This window comes from Pelophylax lessonae (assembly GCF_965119305.1).
Source record: "Pelophylax lessonae genome assembly, chromosome: 9".
Lineage (NCBI taxonomy): Eukaryota > Metazoa > Chordata > Amphibia > Anura > Ranidae > Pelophylax > Pelophylax lessonae.
In genome coordinates, this window is record NC_138776.1 from 172,227,161 (window position 1) to 172,252,977 (window position 25,817).

General features: G+C 44.8%; 1 protein-coding gene across 2 annotated transcripts in view; it reads right to left on the reverse strand.

Annotated features, from left to right (window-relative positions):
• The window catches only part of WAPL (WAPL cohesin release factor), a 226,127-nt gene that overhangs the window by 76,406 nt on the left and 123,904 nt on the right, over positions 1-25,817 (reverse strand). For both annotated transcript variants that reach the window (XM_082267623.1, XM_082267624.1), the window contains 2 exons: positions 8,928-9,039; positions 5,751-5,975 (listed from right to left, as the gene is read on the reverse strand). In XM_082267623.1, coding sequence (XP_082123749.1) covers positions 5,751-5,975; positions 8,928-9,039 — 337 coding nt within the window. The remainder of the gene's footprint in view (positions 1-5,750; positions 5,976-8,927; positions 9,040-25,817) is intronic.

Genomic DNA, 25,817 nt, shown 5'->3' on the forward strand with positions numbered 1-25,817 from the left:
TAATAAATTTTTTTCAAAAACACCACGTGTATATTAGTGTTCAGAATTCTTCATGAAAAGTGCTCCTTTTTTGTGTGCTCCTACACCTTAAAGGGGGCCACCCACCAGATGGCTTTGGGCCAGCAGGACCCTCACAGCTTATATGGAACTCCTGCAGGAGAGATTCCACGTTCATCCAATTTCATCAGTATAAATAACCAAAAGCCTCTGGACCACCCAGAATCACTTTTTAAAAAGAATACAGAGCACTAATATACACGTGGGGTTTTGAAGAATTTTTTTTTAAGGGCAGTCACGATCGAATTTGATTACAGGATATTCACATTGTTATAGCAACAGCACTGTTTTGTTTAATACATTTGTTGTTTTTTTATGTGGGCACACATTGTCATACAGGCTAGTGCATTAAATACAATTAGTTTACAAATTTATTAAATACCTTCTTTAGCTCGGTGTATACAATAAAAGCATGGGGGAGCTCGTGTCCATAATGGGGATGTTATTGACAGCTCCAAATGAACCACTAGGACTCAAAATTGAAATATGAAATATTTAGACAGAATAATGATGAATAAAGCAGATAGCATCCACCCACGGATCCTAAAAGAATTGAGCCATGTCATTTCAAAGTGATTGTTTCCAATTTCTAGGAACTCTTTAAAGTGGAGCTCCAATCAAAGAGGAAGTTCCGCTTTAAGCACTCCTCCCACCGAAAAATGCCACATTTGGCATGTCATTTTTAGGGGAACATGTACCTAGTTTTGACAGGTACATTCTCCCACTACCGCTCGAGCGGCTTCTCCTCTACCCCTCCCTCCTTGCTATCTTCTGGGACAGGTAACAGGTCGCTGAATGTGCATCGCACAGACATTGCATGTAGTCTGTACAGAAATACGGTGCAAATCACATGTGATATCCAACATAGCACCAGTGTGAACCCAGCCTTAAAAAAGGATCAATCTTTACCATGCAACTATAGACCTGTTAGCTTAACTATAGTTAGAAAGATACTGGAGAGTTTAACCACTAAGTGAGCGCCATATAGCAGTTTTACTGCTACAGGGCGGCAACTGTGTACAGGATCACGTATATTTACACACATGAACCTGTACTTCCGGGTAGGAGGTACCAATGGGCACCGCCTGTGGCTTGCTACCCCTGTGATTATACACAGCAGGAGCTGATCGGCAGGTAATGTGGACTCTAAGATTTAACCCCCCCCCCCCCCCCCCCCTTCATGATCAGGCCATTTTTTTTCAAAACGGTACTATGTTACTTTGACAATTGTGCAGTCATGCGACCCAGAAACCAAATAAAAATGATGTCCTTTTTCTACTCACAAATAATTCTCTTTTTTGGTGGTATTTGATCACCACAGCATTTCCCATTTTATATGCTATAATCAAAAAAGACAGCTGCCATCATTACCTCTCTTGACTAGTACAAAAGACAGGCCCCTCAGCTTTATTTACATCCCCTGCACCAGAAGATTATGGTTGGGGGGGGGGGGGGGGGGGGAGTAGAATGCGGAACAGGAAAATGGAAGATAACTAAAGCAGCAGCACAGGGGAGTAAATAATAAAAAAAATTGGCACAAGGGACATTACTCATTAGTTTTGACCACATTTTTGACCATAGATAATTTCTTTGCACATTCAGGGCAAAGTGAGAGGTTCTCTATACACGCTCCTCAAAGATAACCTTTGTGGTGCTATTCTGCAGTGGGTCAGTTGGAGCCCTTGGAACCCAGTACTTTCAGGTATAAGGGTGTATGCGCCCCAAATAACTTACTTGAGCACCGAGAGGGGGGGGGGGGGCAGGACCGAGCTGTGGTTCTGTGTGTGAATGGGCACGAGCCTGCTTGGGTGCCCCCAATGCACAGTGCTTGCTCTGGGGGCACTTGGTAGGAGCCAGGAGTGCCAGCAGGGGCCCTGAGAGGTGGAGGATTGGGGCTGCTCTGTGCAAAACCACTGCACATAGCAAGTAAGTATAACATGTTTGTTGTTATTTTTATTTTATTTTTTTTTAAAGATTTTAATATCACTTAAACCTCTTTTCTACTGGAGTACATTTAAAATCAGTAAATTGGCAGCCAGTTATTTACCTACTGCCGCTTATAAACAGAACTGGATAAATGGCACCATATCAATGAATGCGGAGTTGTCAAAACTGTACACAGAGTATGGAGCTGATCTGAAGGGCTTGGTATCTTAAAATCGCTGTAATGTCATCACAGTGATCGTAAACTATTGTTTAGTTAACCCCTTCCCTTCCTTTTACAACAGAGGAATGATCATAACATATGAACAGAGAAACAAATGAATGGACCCGCAGCAGTAGATCTATGCACTCTTTTTCACTGGAATCATTTTTTATATTTTACTTTATTTACTTTCCTACACATATGATCCAAATGCTGTTCCTGTATGTACTACACATCAACCCCGTCGCCTACATCTTGCATATTAACCCATTCATCTCCTATAGCCTCTGTTTACGATCTATACAATAATTGATATAGTGCACCACTGCCAATCGCCACATTTTAGGGCTCATCTACACTGGCACAGAGGCCTGTACATCATGCAACAGCTGTTTGTTTATGCATCCTCAGCAGCACACAGGCAGCCTGTTCGTAAAAGGAGACAGCGGCTGTGCGTACTCAACCGCAGATCTGAGCTTGACAGATGTTCAGGGATGAGTGCCCACATGAACATACAATGTCTAACATCCAGGGCCACACACCTGTCCCCTTTCACCCGTGCAGGTGTGTGTTTGTAAAGCCACTGCTTCTTTATTAACAAAGGCTGCATGCATGGAGCTCCACACTGCTCCAGACAGATAAATAGCTCTTGCATGGTGTACGATTCTCTGCATCAATGTGACTGAGCCCCAAACCTCCTTAAAGAGGTGGTCCAGGCTCCTTCAGAAAAAAATAAAAGTCAGCAGCTACAAATACTGTAGTTACTGACTTTTAATATTAGGGGAAATAAAAAAAAAAAAACAAGAGGGAATACCGTGCTAATGTCCCAATAAGCAGCCAGCACAACACAGGACGAATGTAAGCAACAATACGTGCAGCGCTAATAATAAATGATTACCCATAATGTAACCATCAACACACAAATTAAATCTTGATAATTAACTTGTAAGATTTCATATACTTTATGAAAATATTAAGGATCTAGTGTGAATATAGATTAATATAAACACAGATATATTAGGAATACCTGTATGGGCATTAAATCATGAGTGACATCAATAAAGGTGATATAGTAAACTGAAAAGAATAGAACATTGCCATTGCATACTTATGCTGTATACAGAATTCATTTGAAAGTGCTTTTTATAGACTGAATTGTGTTTGAACTTTTTCATAAATCCCTTCATTGCTTCATTGTATGGTTTTACACTATGTGGAGGCTTTTTGTTTCCCTTTTATGATGATCTACCCACTGAGGAACTGTTGGAGAAGAATATATCTGTGCTTGACAGTGATGCTACCAATTCCCTAACAAATCTTTCCATTGAGGGTGGATAAGGAGCATTCAAGTGTAGGGAGAGCCATACGGAGAGTGGTGGTAGAAACTACAATATCATTCTCCCCTTCCCTACTAGGTGTGCCTACACCATCGCTAGAGTTGACCCAATAGGCGAAGCCTTCTTTAACATTGGTGGTAGATTTCTTCACAATACTTTTTTGGTTGTGGGATTTCATCCAACATTCACTTGGCACACGATTTGAAGATTTGTTTTACATACACTCATTTGGATTCAATCTATGGACTACGCTTTTTTAATTTTTTATAATTTGAAAGTTATGTCACTTTTATTGTGATTTGTCGGGTCACTATTCAGTTTAGTAGATCACCTTTATTGATGTCACTCATGTTTTAATGCCCATGCGGTTATTCCTAACATATCTGTGGTGATATTAATCTATTTATATTCACACTAGATCTTTAATATTTTCATTTAGTATATGACATTTCTTATTTTAATTATCACGATTTAATTTGTGTGTTAATGGTTACATTATGGGTAATCATTCATAATTTATTAGCACTTTACCTTGTTTTAATATTAGGACATTTACCTGTCCAGGAATCCAGCGGCGTTTTCATCCCAACCAATTTTTTCATCGGTTCTTGGGTGCTGGCGCCACCATTGCTTGCAAGGGAAACCGGCAGTGAAACCTTGTGGCTTCACATTTCCCTACTGCGCATACCTGAAGCGCTTTGTGAATAGCCAGGCGGTGGGGGGGTGAGAACCTAATTTCCGGGTGATCGCGCCAAAGTGGGGGTGGGTACCTGTCAAAACCTGAAAGGTGTCAAATATGGCACCTGAGGGGGGGGAAGGGGGGGGGGCAGATAAGGGGAGCTTCCCCTTTTGGGTGGAGCTCCACCTTAATATCAAAGTGTCATCATTTATAGAAAAAGTGACAAAAAAAATGTAATTACCTTGGGGGTGTATTTATCAAAAAAAACGACATTTTTATTCTTTTTTTAGTAAAAAATAAACACCGGTGGTTAATACCAGCAAATGAAGGCTTGGTCTAAAAAATGGTATAAAACTTGTTTGGGTACATTGTTGCATGACTGAGTACCTGTCCAACTATCACAGCACAGAAAACTCAAAAACAGCCTGGTAGTGAAGGGGTATTACATTACGGGTACAGAAGTGGTTAGGAGAGGGGCACTCAAATTCTAGCACTTTACTGAGATTTTGCAAAAAAAAAAAAAAAATGTTTCAAACTATATAAAAGAAAAACTCATTTAAAAACATTACAGATGGAAACAGTCATAAATAGAGGCAAGGGTGGAGGAAGTGCTCTGCCTTAATCACTTGACACCCAAAGCCTCCTGGACCTGGACTACCCCCAAGCACCCACTCAGGTGGTCACTTCTGGTTCCCCAAATCACTAAACCTATCTAGATAACAATATGATTATTGCAGTTATACTTCTCAAGTTACTTCTATAAAGATAAGCTTAAATATATTAATTTTGACTGTGTACTAAACATGAATAAAATAATTTGGTAAGAAAAAAAAAAGGTAAAAAAAAGTTTAAACACTTACAATACACTAGGTCATGGAAGATCATTATGTATTAACACTTACCTATGAAAATACACTAGAAACAAGGACCCCCCAATTACACCAATAAAAAAAAAAAAAAAAAAAGAAGAAAGTAAAATCAAATTTAGTAGGAAGGCCATGTAAAGTCACCAGAGCCTGGGAGAATGAGCCAGAAGCTGAAGTATGTGACGTTTTTTTAATCACAATCTGGCTTTATTCCCGATTTTAATTCAGACCTAGTGATTTTGTATTGGAGAGCAGTAACAGATAGGGTTTAGGTGCAAAAGTTTAACTACTTCGCACACAATGAAAAATACTGGAACACAGTGTCACAGTCTATATAGGTGAATGTCATAATATTTCAAAGATCATCATTGAAAGCTCAAGACTCTATGGCTGCAAATTACAACAGAGGCTGACTATACTATAGTGACAATACTAGAATTCTAGGGCACTGCCAAAAAGCTTAGAGAGAACATGTCATGACAGCTGTCACCTGGCACATCTAAGGCTTCCAATTCAATGCTGAAGGCTGCCATTCCCAATGATCAGACGCAGCACAGGACGATATAGCAAGGAGAGGCAAAGTCCTGCACTTGATAAGAGCTTTAGCTGTGAAATGTATTACCAGAAGTCCTAAGAGGCCCTAACTGGAAAACAAAAACACTTACTGTGATATTCTCCAAGTCAAGATGCTTGTTGTGAACAGTTTCACACAACTTGCGAATTTTCTCTTTTATTTTGTTCATATCTTTCTCGTTCATATGCTTGGATGTGATGTCTTGCTCCATTTCTAAAAGTCGTATCATGAGGTCCAGACTAGCTCTGTCAAGGTCCATATTTAAGCGGTCTCTGCTCAGTATATACATTAGAGCAGCAGTACAAAGAGCTAGATTCTGTGATAGAAGCACAAAAAGGACAAAGAAAAGGAGGTAAATCTTTCTGAAAGTGAGGTTTATTAACAGTCTCTCCCAGCAAAATAAGATCAATGTGGAAATCATGCACATTAATGTTAAGCTGTAGGTAGAGAAGACATTAAACTCCAAATGAACTTCGCGCAAATGCCAAACACTTAGAGATATTGTAATTATAAAATTGTGCTCACACCTAAAAAGAATAAACTTCAAACATATTTTACATTTTATAAACATACATGTGTAGCGCTGTCCCTTTAAATGAAATATACCAAAAATCTTAATCACATTAACATATGACTATAGTACACAGTGTTGCAACGGATAAAAGCATAAGTATATAAGCAGAATAAAGTCTTATGCTTGCCATACAATATATGAAAAATCGTACAAACTCCTTTTTGAAAAAGGAACATTTGACCGTGAGAGCAAACGATAGTGCCATCATGTAATGATCGATAAATCATTCAATGGACATAAATGAATCTGTTTATTGTTAGTTTTTTTCACATATACCTAGTGCAAACAGTTTGGACGAGAAACACAATCTTTCAATTTATCATTAGTTCGGCAGAAAATTTCCAAAATTGGTTGTGACGTTTTTGAGCCGAAAAAAACAAAGGATGATTACCGATTTTTGCCCATTAACTGGCCGAAAAAAAAAGAACTGTCCAAATGAGAAATGACCGAATTTCGGCCGATTTTTCATATAGTGTATGGTCAGCATTAAACTCCACTGTGAGCTCTTAGGCTCCATTAACCCACACTGCTACGTTGCTATAATCCTCTTTGTTTCCCAATGCTATTTGCTCCTTTCACAGTTTTATATATAAAAAAAAAAAAAAGCGGGATGTACCCAATTTCAGAGCACCGATCGGCCGTCAGGTGACCTGCTGCCTCTCTCCTCTTCCCCGCCTGACAGCTGCAGCGGATGGAGCCGAGATTCCCCCACTGACGTCAGTCAGGAGGAGAGAGCAGGCCGGTCACGTGACGGCTGAGCGACGCTCTGAAATCGGGTAAAGCCAGCATTTTTATTTATAAAACAGTGACAGGAGCACAGGGGAGGGGGTGGGCACCTGACACAGGCCAAATTACATAGTACACTTTATACTGTATTTTGTATTGCCGTAATAATTTTTTATATGAATAAATGGTTGAGGAACAAATCCTCTGGAGTTTCCATTATTTCTTATAGGGAAATTCACTTTGATATAAGAGCGCTTTTGATTACAAGCATGCTTCCAGAACTAATTATGCTCGCAAACCAAGGTATTACTGTATATTCACAAAGTTGCAGTGATAAATGCACACATCGAGATTTACTGTGGAGCAAATAGTTATATTACAATATCACACTATATGCAGTTTGCTTTTCTTTGACCTATTAACCTATAATACTATATATTAGACATGCGCAATTCGTTTTGGTCTGAATACAAATTCGGGCAATTTTTTCGTTATTCGCATGTATCCATATCGCCAAATGAAAAAGTAACGAATTTCATTGAAATCTGTTAGAATTTGTTTAGTTTATTTAGTTTTCTAACAAAATCCAACTTTTAAGAAAGATTAGATTTCTGATCGGTTGAAAAACGATCGACCGATTCAAATTTTGTTTGAAAAAAGCTGGTTGTTAAGCAGCAGGTTGGAAAGCCAGCCGCTTGTGTCCTTAACAACCATGAGTCACCTTGTCAGTGGGCTTCTCCACGGACAGATGAATGTAAAGAAAACAATGCCGGCATTACCCAGCAACAGGGGGGGAAAAAAAAAAAAAAACGTGTGCGATCCCCCTCCCAAAACCATACCAGACCCTTACTCAATTATGCAGCCCGGCAGGTCAGAAAAAGAGGGGCACGCGTACGGCTCAGTGATTCTGCCTGCCCTACCAAATCACAGCAAATCATGGGAGGCTTGTGTGATGCCATTACTTCTTAATGGCGCCCCAATCAAGACGCGATTTTGCCACAATTGCAGCACGATTTATCTTGCAGAAAAATTGTGGCGTGATTGGGGGGCCATTAAGAAGTAATGGCATTGCACAAGCATCCCAAGATTTGGAATCATGGGCAGAATCTCGGCGATTCCGCCCGTGATTCGGATTGCTCAGGTGTGAACGGAGCCTTTAATGTGTGAATGTAGCCTTATTAGGGAAAGATCTTTGAAAACATACAATCTGAGGCCAAAAAAGGCACATACATGCTGCAAGATTTCCCACTCGTTCAGACGCACCACTGACCTACATTGCACATGTAACAGCAACTAGAGGCATCTGTCCGCATGCACAGAAAATCTATTGCTTTGTACAGATGCGTTGCAAGTTTCTGTCAAGTATTAGGGACTTTCCAAGTCCCAAGAACTTGCCAGAGACCTGCAATGCATCTGCGCTGGATTTTGAAGATGGTAGCTCAGAAGGAGGGAAGGGGGGATGGATTAATGGGGATGTGTAGTTTCACCTTAGGCGGCCATGTCCGCAAATAAACCGTTTTAAAAAGCCCCTCCATCAAAGCTGCATTAATACTCACTTGTCTTCCGGGTCTCTCTTTACTTCTGTGTTCTATAGTGACGTACAGGTAAACAAGAGGAACCACTGAGCACAGGGGAAATTTAGTTTTTTTTCTGCAGATATCTCTTTAAAATAGTGGCGTTTGAACAAATTTATGTTACTGACAGATTTGCTTTAAAAAAAAAAAAAAAAATGGACTAGCAGTATGAAAACAGCCTGTATACCCTCACATAATGTTCTGATGTTTGCGTCAAATGTACTTGCATACACATCATTGAAGATAATTGTTTTTTTTTTTTTTTAAAAAGAACACAAAAAATGTAAAGGATTCTGGCACTACAGCAGTTAAATGCAAAACATTACAATAAATACATTAGAATTTTGTAACAATATTTATGGCTGCACAAGCAAAATTAGGTAATGACATTTACCGGGTGGTGCTGACTGTCATCCAGTGTTTTAAAGACCATGGCTACCATTCCATGTGCTCTCAGGTGCATTCGGAAACTTGGCATTGCGCACTTTGTTGCCAAGCTTATTACACTGTTGAAAAGAAAAAAAAATGTAATTTAACATTATGCTGTGACTTCAATAGACTGAAAGTGGGTAAAATGTGCTATAGTGATACAGACAAAAAGCTGACAGTGTAGCCTTCCCATATTCTAAATGTTTTTATTAGTGATTTTCTTTTTTTATTATTACACTAGAGCTTTATTAAAATTAAATTTGACAAATTAGCCCAACAATGATTGGTTACATCATCATATAGCGCATTTAAAAATCCCGACAAAGGGATGCCTCAAGGCTGTTACATGGTTTCCAAATTCAGTGTAACGTAATAACTAAAGTCCTTAGGGGAGAAAGCGTGAAGTTCTGGACTGTAGTGTGCAACGGACTAAAACAAAGACATCCAAGCATGATATTGAAGAACACAAAACATTTAAACTTGTAGACAGTGGATGTCTATATGACTATACGATATACCAGTAAGAGGATGCGATCACTGTAACCATCCTCACCAAAACGCCCAGCGGCTTGGTGGGCAATAAAGACAATTCTACATAAAGGTGAAGAACTGGAGCGAAAGCTGGGAAATGGAAGGAAAGAGGAAAGGAGTCAAGAAGAGAAGATGAAGAAGAAGAGTCCTACGGGGTGTGCGATACGAAATCGCCTAAATTGAGAGAAACTGGTTATTGAATCTAGAAGGTTGGATATAGGATATGCACGGCTGCCAGATTCTGAAAAATCTATCATTAGTGACCAAAGCAAAAGTCATCAGTTTCTCATTTACTATATTGTTCATTCGGTTCTCAACTGCTTCTCAACTGCTTCAGATCGAAGCACAGGGGTTTTCCAAGTCTTCGCAATAGTCAACTTACTTGCAGAAAAAGATGTAAAGCCAATTGGCGCTCCAAACGAAGCAGTTCTGCAATTGGTTTACAAAAGTAATGCCTTGTAAGGGGCCCTTTTAATATTGGTATGAAATATATCATGAAGAAGGGTGTAAACTCTGACTCAGTCTGCATACCTTAGGACAGTGATGGCAAACCTTGGCACCCCCGATATTTTAGAACTACATTTCCCATGATGCTCAACTACACTGCAAAGTGCATGAGCATCATGGGAATTGTAGTTCCAAAACATCTAGGGTGCCAAGGTTCGCCATCACTGCCTTAGGTCATGACCACCAAATATATGCCATAGTTTTGTTATGAGAACATCCCCAGAAGCAAAAGGAGAATAAGATTTAATGAATCGGGCCAGCCTAGCTGGCGTATAGTACCATCTAAAAAGCATTTTGTAGGCGTTTTCCAATACAAGAACATTTTTATTGCTGTTCGAAAGGGCTATGGTCATGATCTGCCAGTCCTCTGGATCTGTGTTCCATTGTAGATGGTAAGGCCACACTGGGGGTTTCTTAAAGAAGTAACGATATAAACCCCGGGGAATGGGGTTGGGTTCTGCAAAGGCTCTCAAAAGGGGTTAACGTGTATGGAGTAAGTCGTGATTTTATAAGTTGAAGTGCTTGAGTTGTAGGCAACTGTAATGTTCATGCAGGGGTATATCATGAGGAGATCTAAGAGCTTCAAAAGGTTATTATTCTTGTGGGGGGTGAATAGAGAATGAATGTCAACTAATCCATTATTGATCCAGCAGGAAAATTGATTATTGTATTGACGTTTGAGAGATAAGACATTTGAACTGCAGCAATCCTGCCAAACCAAGATAATAGCAAATGAGACCAAGAGGAGAGCAATGTCAGTCAATTTTCTAAATAGAGGTGGGAAGTTGGTCTGATATAATCCTTCATGCTGGGGGGTGAGCCAGATTCCTAAATAGGGCAAAGAAGAAAACCATTAAAATGGAAAAGGCTGTTCTCAAAGCAGCCAGTTCAGGTGAAAGCTTAACTGAGATTGCTTTAGTCTTGGTAGGGTTAACATGCAGACCCGAAAGGGACGCAAACGTTTCTAGAAAAGATAGTAAGTTAGGCACAGAAACTAGGTGTTGTCAGGGTCATCAAAATATCGTTGGCGAATAAGGAAATCTTATGAGCGGAGCCCGCTTCAATGCCCCAAATATGAGGATTTGAGAGAACTGCTTCCGCCAAGGGTTCCAAGGCTAAGATAAATAGAAGCGGTGAGAGTCGGCAGCCCTGACGAGTACCCTTTCTATTGGGAAACAGGATTCAAACACATAATATTGGATTCTGAACTTAAAAATTAAGTACCAAAAGGTGATGGAGCACAGACATAAGGTAAGGCCATGACCGTGTTAAATGCCTTGTTCACATTGAGTGATAAAGCAGTTTCCAGAGAACGGTTGTGAGCGAGGTGTTGCAACTGTATAATTCGACAGATGGCGTCCCCAGCCTGCGGTTGTGGAACAAATCTGACTTGGTTATTTTTTGATTAAGTGAGAGAGAAACGAGTTTAGACGATTAGCCAGGATCTTGGTGAAAATTTTCATATCAATATTGATGCAAGATGGGCCTAAAACAGGCCCATAAGGAGTAATCTCGGTCAGGCTTTGGTAACATGACTAGGTTAGCAGACAGAACATTATAATGGGTACGCAGAGTGATGAGAGAATTTGGGAGTAAAAGTACATAACCTGTTGGCTGGCATCGGATTTGGCTTATTTGCTTTGGCGTACCATTTCTGGCAGGACCAGCACAAAGGGTGTTTAGCCTCATCAGTTAAACATAGGTCCAGTTCTATACAAGCCTGGTCCAAGAGTTTACGATTAGCCAGAGTCGGGGATAGTTTAAGTAGTAGAGAATGGCTAGACAGTAGAGCTGCACGATTCTGGCCAAAATGAGAATCACGATTTTTTAGCTTGGAATAAAGATCACGATTCTCTGTGTAACAAAAAAAAATTGGGATAACTTTACTGTTACGTTTTTTTTTTTTATTCATTAAAGTCTATTAATTGCGTTTGAAAGGCTGCGCAAATACAGTGCGACATAAAATATTACAACAAAAGCCATTTTATTCTGTAGGGTCTCAGCTAAAAAAATATATAAAATGTTTGGGGGTTCCAAGTACTTTTCTAGCAAAAAAAAAATGATTTTAACTTGCAGGCAACAAGTGTCAGAAAAAGGTCTAGTCTTTAAGAGGTTAAACTTCCTTTCTCCCTGGCAGAGGGAAGGAAAAGATACAATGTAATCATTTTGTTTATAGTTACTGGGAGACTAATGTTGATAGGCATTTGTTTGCAGGAGGCTTTTTTTTGTTCCACAGCTGTTCTCTCTGCAGCTATGCAAAGAATCGAGCATATGTCAGGTTCAGATCGTCAGGAGGGGTGAATCGAGATCGCGATTTTCATACGATTAATCGTGCAGCTCTACTAGACAGGATTCTAATTTATGTTGTAGCTGTTAGCATTCTAGTTTGCATTTGTTTGCTGGATAATATGTCCACTAAGCACTGCCTTATATGCCTCCCAGAGAGTCACAGGAGAGGAAACCGATGCAGAGTTAAGGCAGAAGTATTCGGTTTGGGCTTTCAAGGTCTGCCTGAATTTCTTTGAGAGTCAAGAACAAGTCATTCATGACCCAAGTGTTTTTAATTATTATTTTAAAAAAGTGTAAGTTTAGACATGTTTTTGGCCAGAGTTGCACTTTAAAAATGAGCCTGTCGCAAAGGTTAAACACAAAGGTTTGAATTATCTTAGAGAAAGGTGTGATAAAGTTTTCTTTTAAGTAGGAATAACCTTGTAAAAGTAACATTTGCCAGCAGGTAGTATGGCCTTGGTAGAATATAATTTTTCAGACTCTTACAAAAAAACTGAATTTTTGTAAAATCTTACCGTAAAATTCCTTTCTCTGAGTCCTCCGACAGTCGCCGCCACTTCATAATCTTCACTAATGGGGTAATTGACCTTTGCTCCGCAGGAGTAGCTAGGCAACAAGATTTGTTAATATCAAAGCTTTTAGCATATCACACCCCTAGGGGGTGGTCCCCTCAGTCAATACCTCCCTGCTTCCAGCATTCTCAACTCAGTTTCAGTAGCATAGCAGTAGAGTACATAAACAAACCCCAAAAGAGGGGCGGGGGCTGCGACTGTCGGAGGACTCAGAAAGGAATTTTACGGTAAGATTTTACAAAAATTCCGTTTTCTCTTACGTCCTCCGACAGTCGCCGCCACTTCATAATCTTCACTAATGGGGACGTCCCAAAGCAGTGTAGACATGAGGGGTGGGAAAAAAACGCAGCCGCGCATAAAGCAACGCAGTACCCACATCAGAGAAAGGAACCATACCAAAGTAAGAGAACCAACCTGGCAACAGGAAAACATGCTCAACAGGAGCAACAACCCAGGAAGAACAAGTAACCCAGGGGTAAAAACACCCCAACAGCCAAGGGCCCAAACAAGGGACCCTAAGGCACTGCCGCACTAAGAACTTTACGGCCAAAGGAAGCATCTGCCGATGCCTGAACATCCACTTTGTAAAATTTTGAGAAGGTGTGAACGGACGACCAAGTCGCCGCCTAACACACCTGGGCCACAGAAGCCTGATGATGATAGGCCCAAGACGTACTCAGAGATCTGGTAGAGTGCGCCTTCACAGGGAAAGGAGGAACCTTCCCCCTCAAAGCATAGGCTTGCACAATCGTCTGTCTGATCCATTTGGCGATGGTAGCAGCCGACGCCGCCATGCCCTTCCGAGGTCCCTCTGGAAGGACGAATAGGGAATCCGACTTGCGAAAGGACTTAGTCGATGACAGGTAAACCCTGATCGCCCGAACAACATCCAAGGCATGCAAAGCCACCTCCTTCGGATGCTTAGGCAAGACAAGGCAAGACAATGTCCTCATTCAGGTGAAACTCCGAGATCCGTTTCGGAAGAAAAGATGGGTTAGGTCGCAAGACCACCTTATCCAAGTGAATCACCAAGTAGGGAGAGCTGCAGGACAAAGCCGCCAGCTCCGACACCCTGCGAGCCGAAGTGATCGCCACCAAAAAGGCAACCTTTTTGGACAACAGAGACAACGAGATCTCCCTGATCTTTTCAAAGGGAGCCCGTTGTAACACGGACAGAACCAAGTTCAAGTCCCATGGAGGCAAAGGTTCCCTCCTAGGAGGGGCCAAATGTCGCACCCCCTGAACAAAGGTGCTAGTCAATGAATTAGACGCCACTGGGCGCTGAAAAAGAACGGCCAGCGCAGAAATCTGACCCTTAATTGTGGCCAGCGCCAAACTCTGGTCCACTCCAGTTTGGAGGAAAGCCAATACTCTCGACACCGAGTATGAGCGAGGGGAATACCCCCTGGACTCACACCAGGCAAAGTACGCTTTCCAAATACGGTAGTAAATTTTTCCCGAAGAGGCTTTTCTAGCCTTGATCAAAGTGGGAATGACCTCAGGGGAGAGACCCCTATCCTTCAGGACCTGGCTTTCAACAGCCAGGCCGTTAAAGCCAGCGACTGTAAAGCAGGATGGAATATCGGCCCTTGAGACAGAAGGTCGTCCCGAAGCGGCAGACGCCACGGAGCTTCGACTGCCAGATTTACGAGGTCTGCGTACCAAGACCGGCGAGGCCAGTCCGGTGCCACCAGAATCACCGCGTGCGGTTCCGAGGCCAATCTGCGAAGCAGCCTGGACAGCAGCTGAATCGGTGGAAAGGCATACATCAGTCGGTACTGAGGCCAGGGCGCCACTAACGCGTCTGAGGCGTCTGCCCGAGGATCGCGCGTCCTTGCCACGAACCTTTCCACCTTGTTGTTCAGACGAGACGCGAACAGGTCCACATCCGGAAGACCCCACTTCTCGCACAACATCTGGAAGACATCCGGGTGAAGGGACCATTCCCCCTGGTCCAGGGTCTGGCGACTCAGATAGTCCGCCTGCCAGTTCTCCACCCCCGGAATGTGTACAGCCGTTATCGCCGGGACGTGCGTCTCGGCCCACGACAGAATGCTGTTTACTTCCCGAGCAGCACGGGCACTCCTGGTGCCCCCTTGATGGTTGATGTAGGCCACCGCTGTGGCATTGTCCGTCTGAACCCGAACCGGACGGCCCTGAAGCCGTTCCGACCAATGCAGAAGGCAAAGTTTTATCGCTCGCAATTCCAGAATGTTGATCGGAAGGGAGGATTCCTCCTCCGACCAAGTTCCCTGGGCGGACAGAACGCCCAGAACACCACCCCAGCCCGACAGGCTGGCATCCGTGGTGATCACCGTCCACGACAAGGGACGAAAGGACTTGCCCCCCGACACCGCCGGGGACTGGAGCCACCACAAAAGACCCCTTCGGGTGTGGCGGCTCAACGAAAGCTGCCGATCCAGAGATTGTGGACGCCCGTCCCACTTGGCCAAGATCTCCGCCTGAAGACCCCGCGAAGGGAATCGCCTCGAAAGTCGAGACCATTAGACCTAGACATCTCATACATGTCCGGAAGGACGAGCACTGAGTGTCCCTGAGGGACCTGACCTCGTCCTGAAGTGTCCGGAGCTTGTCGTCCGGCAGGACGACCTTCGCTTGAGCAGAGTCCAGGATCATCCCCAGGTAGGGAAGACGAACCGACTGACAACGCCGATTTTGGAAAATTTATCGTCCACCCAGAGTCTGCATCGTGGTGGACAGGTCGTTCACCAGGCCCTGACTGGTCGCAGACCAAAGCAAGATATCGTCCAGATATCCCAAGACAGACGCCCTGGGCTCTCAATAAAGCCAGGACCGGCGCAAGCACCTTGGTGAAAACCCGCGGAGCCGAAGCGAGACCGAAGGGTAACGCCACGAATTGGTAATGATCCTTCGCAATGGCGAATCGAAGGTACCTCTGGTGACCCTCGAAAATGGGGATGTGAAGGTACACATCCTTCAGATCGATGGAGGCCATGAATTTCCCCGGACTAAGGGCAGCCACCACTGAGCGCAGGGATTCCATGCGGAACTTGCGAACCCACACAAAGCGGTTCAGAGCTTTCAAGTCCAGAATCGGACGCACTTTGCCCTCCTTTCTGGGCACAGTGAACAGATTGGAGTAGAACCCCCGAAACCTGTCCCAATGAGGCACCGGAACCCACCACTCCCTGGGCCCGCAGATCCCGCACCGCCAGGTGCAGATCCTGCAAACGCTCCGGAGACAGCTGAAGATTTGAGGGAAAAAATCTGCTCGCCGGCCGAGAGAGAAACTCGATCTTGTATCCAGATCGAACGATTTCCTGAACCCACCTGTCCCGAATGCGGGCCAGCCAGGGTTGAAGAAAACCGAGCAAACGTCCCCCCACCCCAGAACCGGGTGAGGGCGCCCCTTCAGGCCGAATTGGTATGGGCAGCGGACCCGGACTGCCGCTTACCTGCCCACGGCTTCTTCTGGGAGCCTTGGCCCTTGAAGGGCTTGCCCTTGTATTGCGACCGAAAGGCACGAAAGGACCCCTGAGAGGGCCTAAACGAGGTATTCTTCTTACCGCGAACAAACTTATTCTTGTGAGTTTGGGGTAAGAGAGTGCTCTTACCCCCGGAAATTCCCTGTATCAGAGAATCCAAAGACTCGCCAAAAAGGCGAGATCCCGCATAGGGAAGATTAGCTAGAGTCTTGCGAGAAGATTGGTCAACCGACCAACATTTCAGCCATATCAGGCGATGGTTCAACACCGCTACACTGGAGAGGCGTGCAGCCAAAGGGACTAAATCCAAGTCCGCATCGCACAAATACATGACACCCTAATGAATTTGATCTACCATAGCCAACGTTGTCGGCGGAGCAGAGTCAGCCACCAGGGTGCGCCTGAGCACCTGTGTCCAATCTGCAATAGCTTGGGCTGCCATAATGGAAGCAAAAATAGGCCTCAGCATAGAACCAGCAACCGTATAAGTATGACGGGCCAGAGACTCCAATCTCCTGTCCGTAGGGTCCCGGAACACCGGGGTATCCTCAGCAGGAATCGCAGTAGATTTATTCAAAACTGCCACCGCGTGATCCACCTGAGGCGGCACACACCAACGCTCATCAGCGGTGGGTGTAAATGGATAACGCAGCTTGAACTTACTTGGCACAGTAAAAGGCTTCTTTAAATTGCGCCATTGCTCATCAACAGCGCGCTGAAATTCCGCAGGGCAGGGAAAAACCTGCGCTGATTTGCGTTTCCTTTTTGTCCCATAAGAGGACATCAAAGCAGGAGGACACGGTTCATCCTGCAGATGCAGTGTTTCCTTGATAGAAGTAATCAACTCATCCAGTGCAAGCTCTTCAGGCGAGCCGGGGGGAGAAGTATCAACTCCTTCTACCTCAGCCTCCCCCTCAGACCCCACAAGGTCCAGAGATGAACGAGACCCTGAGAAGGGCACTCCAGCCATAGCAGCCCCATCGCCCTCTGAATCAGAGGAAATAGATAACCTGGGCCGTTTTGCGGATCGATCAGCCATTAGCATCTGCACCTGAGAAGCCAAGTTCGCTACAACAGCAGCCAGATCAGCCCCCCTCGGGGGATGCAGCAGCCCCTTGGCCCCCCACCAAGGTGGGAGGAAACTTGCAATCCTGAGAATCCATGCCCCAGTATCAACTGAAAATAAAGTACTGCCCCTTTAAGACCGCGGCGAGCGCAGCCCACCGCACACTACTGTATGTACCGACCCCCGCAGGGATAAGGAGCACTGAGCAAGGAAATACAGGATAAGGAAGGCAAAAACCTGGAGAGAGCACACAGCTGCTGCCACCGATCGCTGTTCCAGTGAAAAAGGAAGTGATGCAATGACTGACCGCCCTATATAGCCTATGAAGGCTTCACAAACATGGCCGCTCGGCTGAGGGAATCAAGGCAATAAGAAAATGGCGCCGACATGTGCTTGCAGGAGCGATCGCCGCCAAAATGGCGGCGTTTGGCGCCAAGACACCGCGCTGTAACACACAGGGCCGGTCACCACAGTTTGCCTAGAAAAATGGCGGGCCGCATCAGCGGTCGCCGCATAGCATGTCTGAGCCCAGCCTGCCCCATACATCACACACAGCAGAGCGGGAGAGCCCCCCCCCCCGCAGCACACAGAAAGGCAGCTATTCCACACAGGAATCTGACAGGGAGCTCAGCACTTACACAGACATGCAGGGTCTCACTGTCACAGACTGACACCCAAACAGACAGGTCCCCACATAGAAATTTACTTACCAGTCCGGATGGCGTGGGGAGCCTTCTCTAGCGACCAAACCGCTGTACTGAGGACAGGGAGTGTCGCAGTCAGGACGCAGTGGACTGCGGTGCGAAACCGCAAATGGCGTCCGGTGAGGTAGACACCTCACAGGCAGCATCCCTGCAGCGAACAGGGATGGGTCGTTCAATAGGCCAGGGAAACCTGAGCTGAACGCTCGATGGCAGGCTGGGGAAACCCCTGGCTCTCAGCCCTGGGATCCAGGGTGGCCAGACCGAGACCCAGCTCCGCATGATCATCTTCATCCGAAGAAAACTAAACGAATGCTGAGAAAAAAAACAGCTAAGTAAAAGAAAGAGAAAAACACTTGAAATAAAATCAAAAAGAGGATAGAAAGCTGAGACTGAAAGCCCCAGCACAGGAACAGCCAGCTACTCCTAAGCTAGGCAATTGAAAATTGAGTTGAGAATGCTGGAAGCAGGGAGGTATTGACTGAGGGGACCACCCCCTAGGGGTGCGATATGCTAAAAGCTTTGATATTAACAAATCTTGTTGCCTAGCTACTCCTGCAGAGCAAAGGTCAATTACCACATTAGTGAAGATTATGAAGTGGCGGCGACTGTCGGAGGACGTAAGAGAAATACAATTTTACCTGCTAGCAATTTCTTCTAATTTGAACATAGACTCTGTACTGTAATCTGTAACACCAGCATGCATGCACGGGAGTTGCATCATTGTCAGTGCTCTCCCAGTAGTCAAAACAATCAGATAGCGAACCCAGAAAAAGTTACATTGGACTTGGCAGGGATGGAGCTCAGACCTCACATCACTGGAGGAGAGCACACTCACAAGTCTGTCAGGTTGTCCAAGTATGCTGTGCATCCAGAACATTTAGATATTCTTTTGGTGAAAGGAAGCCGACAGAGGGAAAGAAAAACAAACAATGTTCTGGTTGAGGTGAAAGGCAGAAATTACCTTAGACAAGAAGTCAAAGGCCTCATCACCACCTTTTCCCTAACGCAGGATATGGCCATCAGTTTGGACACTCCTCTTGCAGAATTAATGGCTACAAGAACCCCACTTAAAGCCTCGTACACTATGTTTTGTTTGTTTCAAATAACTGAAGTCACTGTACTAACAATCTAAGGTTAGATCTCCCCTGCTGAGCTATTGTGTTCTGATGGGGACAGCGCTCCAACCCCCCACCAGAACACTCCTGTCAGCCAATGGCTGAGAGCGCTGATCAGGAGGCATTTGGCTTGTCCATCCAACAGAAGCCGACCAAACGGACCAGCTGCCGTACACACGGGCCGGATGTCGGACAGTTTTCATTGAGCCAGCCGATGTCGACTGACATTCAGCCCGTGTGTACTAGGCTTTATGAATTTAAAAAAAGGTGAGAGGGTAGGGAATGTCTTTAGCAGAGATGTTTTTGCACACATTAAAATGCAAAATTTTAGGCCTGAATATTAGCAACAAACCCTGAACATATTTTCTGTAAGCAGGGACCCTGGAGAATAAAATAATTTTTCATGTCCAAGTGAAGAAAACATTTGTTGGTGACTGGCTTAAAGTGAAGCCTTAAAAAAAAAAAAAAAAAAAATGTTATGTTTACCTATGCAGCTGATTTTTAACAGAGAAGCCCAGATCCTATTCTTCTTGGGTCCCGCATTGCTGTTCTAGGCTCCTCCCTCCTATCGGGTGCCCCCACAGCAAGCAGCTTGCTATGGGGCACCCGATCAGTGCTGCAGCTTCATGTGCCCATTCAGACACGGAGCTGCTTTTCAGCCCTGCCCCCTCTCTCTCCTGATTGGCTCACTGACTTTGATTGACAGCCACGGGAGCCAATGGCACCACGGCTGTATCTCAGCCACTCAGGAGGGAGAGTCCCAGGACGGCCGAGGGACTCATGGACATCACTGGACAGAGGGGTACAGGTAAGTATTAGGGGTGCTGGGGAGGCTGCTACACACAGGCGGCTTTTTATCGTAATGCATAGAATGCATTAAGATTAAAAAAAAAAAAAAAAAAAAAAAAAAACTTCTGACTTTACAACTCCTTTAAGCTCAATCTTCTCTTGTAAGACACACCCTACAGACATATTTAATTCAAATAGGGCCTAATGAGCCACTGGGTTTTTATGCATCATAAGCCGTTGACAAGATAGGATACAAATGGGTATCTAGAGAAGTGTGCACACTGCTTTCACAGAGCTGCCCAATCTCAGGCCACACACACAACAATAAAGAAAGCGAACCAAGAAAAGACTATTCACATAAAACCTACATAAAGGCCACCATTAATATGTTTACTCCCACTATAAATCAAGGAGCAGCTTGCACGTATGTTTCAATATATGACTAAGTGTAAATAAAAAAAGATACAGAGTATTTCTGTATATGCATGCAATCCAATAAAATGTCTGGCATTTGCAATCATGCACTACAGCCAGAAGTGTGTAGTTCAGTTTCTACTTATTCTAGTGACCCATATGAGACAAAATAAAGAATAAGGCCTTTATATCAGTGCTGGTTCACACCATGAATCGCACAAGAACGTGCTGTGTGTTCCTGTGCAATTAACATTAGAACCAGGTCCAGTGCATTTTCAGGCCATTCATTTAAATGGACTGAAATTGCCCCAGACCACATCTATAGTGGATGAGCACAAAAAAAGCACAGCAACCAGATCACATGGTACTACTGTATCATGCAATCCGGTGTAGACAAACACACTGTATTTTTGAGGTCATTAAGTTAACACTGATATCCGCTGCAGATCACAAGTGAAGTGTGTTTTGAACACTGTATGAAAAATGCACATGGAATGCTGGTTTCCATTACCGCATTCTAGTGTTGAATGGCACTTAACCCCAAAAACTAGAAAGTTGGAAGCAAAGGCCTGAATAATGGGCTTTTTGACTTCCTGTCAAATCCATTTCTCCTGATATTCTTAACCATTGGGTTATACTGCCCTCTACAGGAGTAGGACACTAGGCCGAAAAGAAATCTGGCTATGCCTATGGGGAGTCCCAGGGAGTATACTCCCTCTCTCTGTTATAGGCACTCCGTTTAGTTACAAACCATGTCAGGGGAATTATAATTCCATAAAGGATGGGTGCTGTGTGTCAATGAACATCAGAGAAATGGATTTTACGTTAAGTCAAAAAACTGGATATTTGACTTACCGTAAAATAATTTTCTCTTATGCATCAGAGGACCTATCAGTAGCGTTAGATTGCCCCCTACAGGAGTAGGACACTAGGCAGAAAAATTTCTGGCTACGCCTATGGGCAGTCCCCGGGGGTATACGCTCTCTCTTCCTGCATAGGATGTCAGTTTTGATTCAAAGCAACGTCAGAAGAAACACCAACCCACTCAAAATATTAGAGGGACGGGTACTGTGTCTATCAACGAACCTAAGAGAAAAGGATTTTACAGAAGGTCAAAAATCCAGTTTTCTCTATCGTTCATTGATGGATGCATTCCTCTGATGCATATCAGTAGGGACGTCCCAAAGCAGTACCCAAATGAGGGGTGGGAACAGCAGAACACAAACAGTCCCCAAAGCCAACATGGCAAACCAGGCAACATAGTACTCATCAGAACAACCAGATGAGATCCACCCAAAAGCCAAACAAGAACACCCTCAAGGAAGGCCAAAGGCCCTCTAAACAGCAGCCGGCCAAAAGAGGCATCTACAGATGCCAGCACATCCACCTTATAAAATTTGGTAAAGGTGTGAACAGACGTCAGGTCGCTGCCTTGCACACCTAAAGCACAGATGCCTGATGGGGAAAAGTCAAGGAAGCATTAAGCGCCCAAGTAGAATGCGCCTTGACAGGGAAGGGTGGAACCTGACCCTTAGAAGAATAAGCCTGCACCACTGTCTGTCTGATAAATCTGGAAATAGTCGCAGCAGACACAGGCAGCCCTTTCTTTGGGCCATCCGTGAGCACATAGAGCAAGTCAGACTTGCAAAAAGACGCAGTCGACTCCAAATACACCTTGATAGCCCGAACAACATCCAGGGTATGGAGAGCAATTTCCTTAGGATGTGTAGGCTTGGGACACAAGGGAGGTAACACGATGTCCTCATTTAAGTGAAAACTGGAAACCACCTTTGACAGGAAAGACTGATACGGCCGCAGTACCACCATATCCCTGTGAACCACTAGGTGAGGACAGGACAATGCCACCAGTTCCAACGCAGCAGAAGTGATAGCCACCAAGAAGGCCACCTTCTGGGATAAGGTAAGCAGGGGAATCTCCTGAATACTCTCAAAGGGAGGCCTCTGGAGAACCGACAGCACCAAATTAAGGTCCCAAGGTGGTAACGGAGGTACCAAGTGTCACACCCCCTGGATGAAGTTACGCACCAGGAAATGGGTGGGCAATGTTTTCTAGAAGAAAATAGCCAAGGCCGAGACCTGACCCTTGCTAGTACTCAAGGCCAGCCTTTGATCAACTTCCCGTTAAAGGAAAGCCAAGACCTGAGCCACCAAATAGAAGGGTGGGTTCTGAGGGACTCACACCACCCAATGTACGACTTCCAGGTGCGATAAATCTTCCTAGAAGTTGCTTTTCTCACCTTCAGCAGAGTGGAATTTACTGAAGCAGACAATCCCCTGTCCTTCAGCACCTGGCTTTCAACAGCCAAGCCATCAAAGCCAGCAACTGTAAAAGCAGGATGGAAGATTGGCCCATGAGACAGCATATCCTCCCTGAGAAGAAGTCTCCACGGGGCACCTGTGACAAGCTTGACCAGATCGACGTACCAAGCTCGAGGAGGCCAGTCTGGAGCTACCAGAATGACCAGAATCCCCTCCGTCTCTATCCTGCGAAGAATTCTTGGCGGCAACTTGAAAGGAGGAAAAGCACACATCAGTCGGTACTGGCCCCAGGGAGCCACGAGCGCATCTGCGGCATCTGCCAGAGGGTCCTGAGAGCAGACCAAAAACCTCTGCACCTTCCTGTTGATTCGAGACGCCAACAGATCCACCTCCAGAGTGCCCCAACGAAGGCACAACTGCTAAAACATCTCCGGATACAGGGACCAATCCCCTGCATCCAAGGCCTTGTGGCTGAGGTAATCCACCTGCCAATTTTCCACTCCCAGAATTTGGACAGCGGAGAGAGCTGGAACATGACACTCTGCCCAACGTAGAATGCCCGTTACTTCCAAGGCTGCAAGGACACTCTTGGAGCCCCCTTGGTGATTGACATACTGTAAGCCACGGCCAAGGCATTGTCTGATTAAATGCGCACTGGACAACCCTCCAGACGTTAGGTCCAGTGCGCCAGGCAAAGCCGGATCGCTCTCAGCTCCGTGGTGGTGACAATTGTACAGTATATAGGGAGAAAGGATTTTCCCGACTGAAGCATCGGAGACCAAAGACACCAGACCAGGGACTCCCTGGTCCTGTGACTTAGCCGAATCCGAAGGTCCAGAGAATTTGGGTGTTTGTTCCACTTGAGAAGAATTTCCTTTTGAAGAAGCCTTGTGTGGAATTGAGCAAAAGGGACCGCCTCCTCGAAGGAGGACACCATCAGTCCCACCACTCTCATACAGGTCTGAAAGGACGACCGGACATCAACAGCTGAACCACTGACTGGAGCTTCTAGAGTTTGTCCGGAGGAAGACACATGCTGGCTGAGGACGAGTCCAAAAACAGACCCAGATAGACCAGTTAAATGGAAGGGGTCAGAGGCGACTTCTGTAGATTCACAATCCACCCGAATTCCTCCAGAGTTCTCATGGTGACCCCCAAGTTCTCAGTTAACAACACAGGGGACTCCGCACGGAGAATCAGATCATCCAGGTAGCTGGTACATGATGACAGCAATATTATGTAGTCATCATTTGGGAGACTGTGAAGTTACACAAGAGAAGGGAGTGCCATTTTACAATGGACCCTAAGGTGATAGTATACATGCTGGATACAGTGACCAGGAACCCAGTCTGTGTGGAAAACATCAACCCTGCCATATTGCCTAATCCATGAGAGAGTGGGTAGGCATGTGTCGCTGGTGAGTTACCATCTTTATCACATTGGGTGTCACAGCAGTGGAGGTGTGTGAGGTGGTTTGGGTCCACACACTGGTTTCCTGTGGGTCTGTGGTGTCACTGGAATTAGTGGTCACTATACATACTTTGGTAAGAGGCTCTGGTATTCAATATTAACCAGCATTAGAAACATTATCACACTACTGCGGCCCCTTTGTTTCTTTCCCCTATTGTGGTCACCAACTGGATTGAGGAGAAACATAGAAGAAGTGTGTGCTGCATTTGACGATACCCCAAGGTGTTACCATCTATACAGGATACAGTCATTAGAATCCAAGCCTGCTGTGGAGATCATCAAACTTGTCCGATTGCCTTATCCATGTGAGTGGAGGGGCATGAGCTCTGGTGAGTTGCCATTTTGTCCATGATTGGTGCCATAGTGGTGTAGGAGTTAAGAGGCGTTTTGATCTACATACGGGATCCTTTGTGGCTTTATCCTGTTACTGAAGTTATTCAGTAATATATAGACTCTACCCAAGAGACTTTATTATCATTAATTTTGCTGTTTTGAGGGGTAACACAACTGAGCCCTTAATCACAATTTCGTCTGCGCTACTAACACTTATTGGGTTTCCATGAGATTTAATTGGTGTTTTTTTGAGACTGTGCACTTTGCAAGTGTAGTTGCATTCATTTGTCTCTGAACTTTGATAAAGCTCTGCTGATTTCAACATACAATCATGAGCAAGCAAACATGCTTGTGACAGGAGTCACTTTGGGCATGGGGGTTGTGGACCCCAAATTCCTTTAAAGAGGTTGGGAGGCACTATGTCCAGCCTTGTGTGGCTTTCTTATGTTTAAGTCACCCTGCATCTGTTATGGATGCAGGGTGACCAGGAGGGTGGTGAACACTGACACTATGGTTTGGACTACTACAAATGGGACAGTCATATTCAAGAATAATGTCTCCCTTGTAATATGAAGATTTTTGTTCCCATTTGCCATGAGCTCTCTGAACAGGAAGTCAACTCCTAATATGGTCATCCCAGGAAGTTCTGAGGAGACGGACTGTCTAAGGTGGCTCCCCATTCACCTATTGTCAGGTGTGCTAATGACCTCACCTGTTGTCTGCTAAAGGAGGTATTGACACTCAGAGTAATGTGTATTGAGGGCTCGTTAGGGAACCATTGTTCTGTGTCTGACTATAGTGTACATTGATTGCCCCCTGGGGCTTCTGTCTCCTTGCATTGGTCAAAGCTATCTGACCAATCCCTGTTGACTCATTTTCAAGTCCTCATTTGCATAGCAGCCCTCCTGGTCAAGCTATCTGACCAATCACTACTGACTCATTTTCGAGCCCTCATTTGCATGTCTGGAGATGACCTGAATGGGAACTGCAGGTACTTTACAATTGACCAATAGGAAAGCGGTTGTTGGGGGCAGGATGTTCCAAATTCTGTATAAAAGTGTGCTGTGTTCTTCGAATAAATGTTGTTCCTGTTTTACCTTCAACTCAGAGCTTTGTCTCGTTATTGGGGGGAGTCTGCTGCAGGGATTGCTATGGTCTTCCATACTCCCTTAGAGAATCACTAAGCTCTTGTAAGAGCTTGTGTAAGAGCTTGTTCTGCTGCACTCTCTGGGGAAAGAGAGGTTCACCCACAGGAACCTGGAGCCTTGTCGTTGGTCCAGGGTGGGTAGGAGATGCCAAGACCCTAACCAAGCTGCGG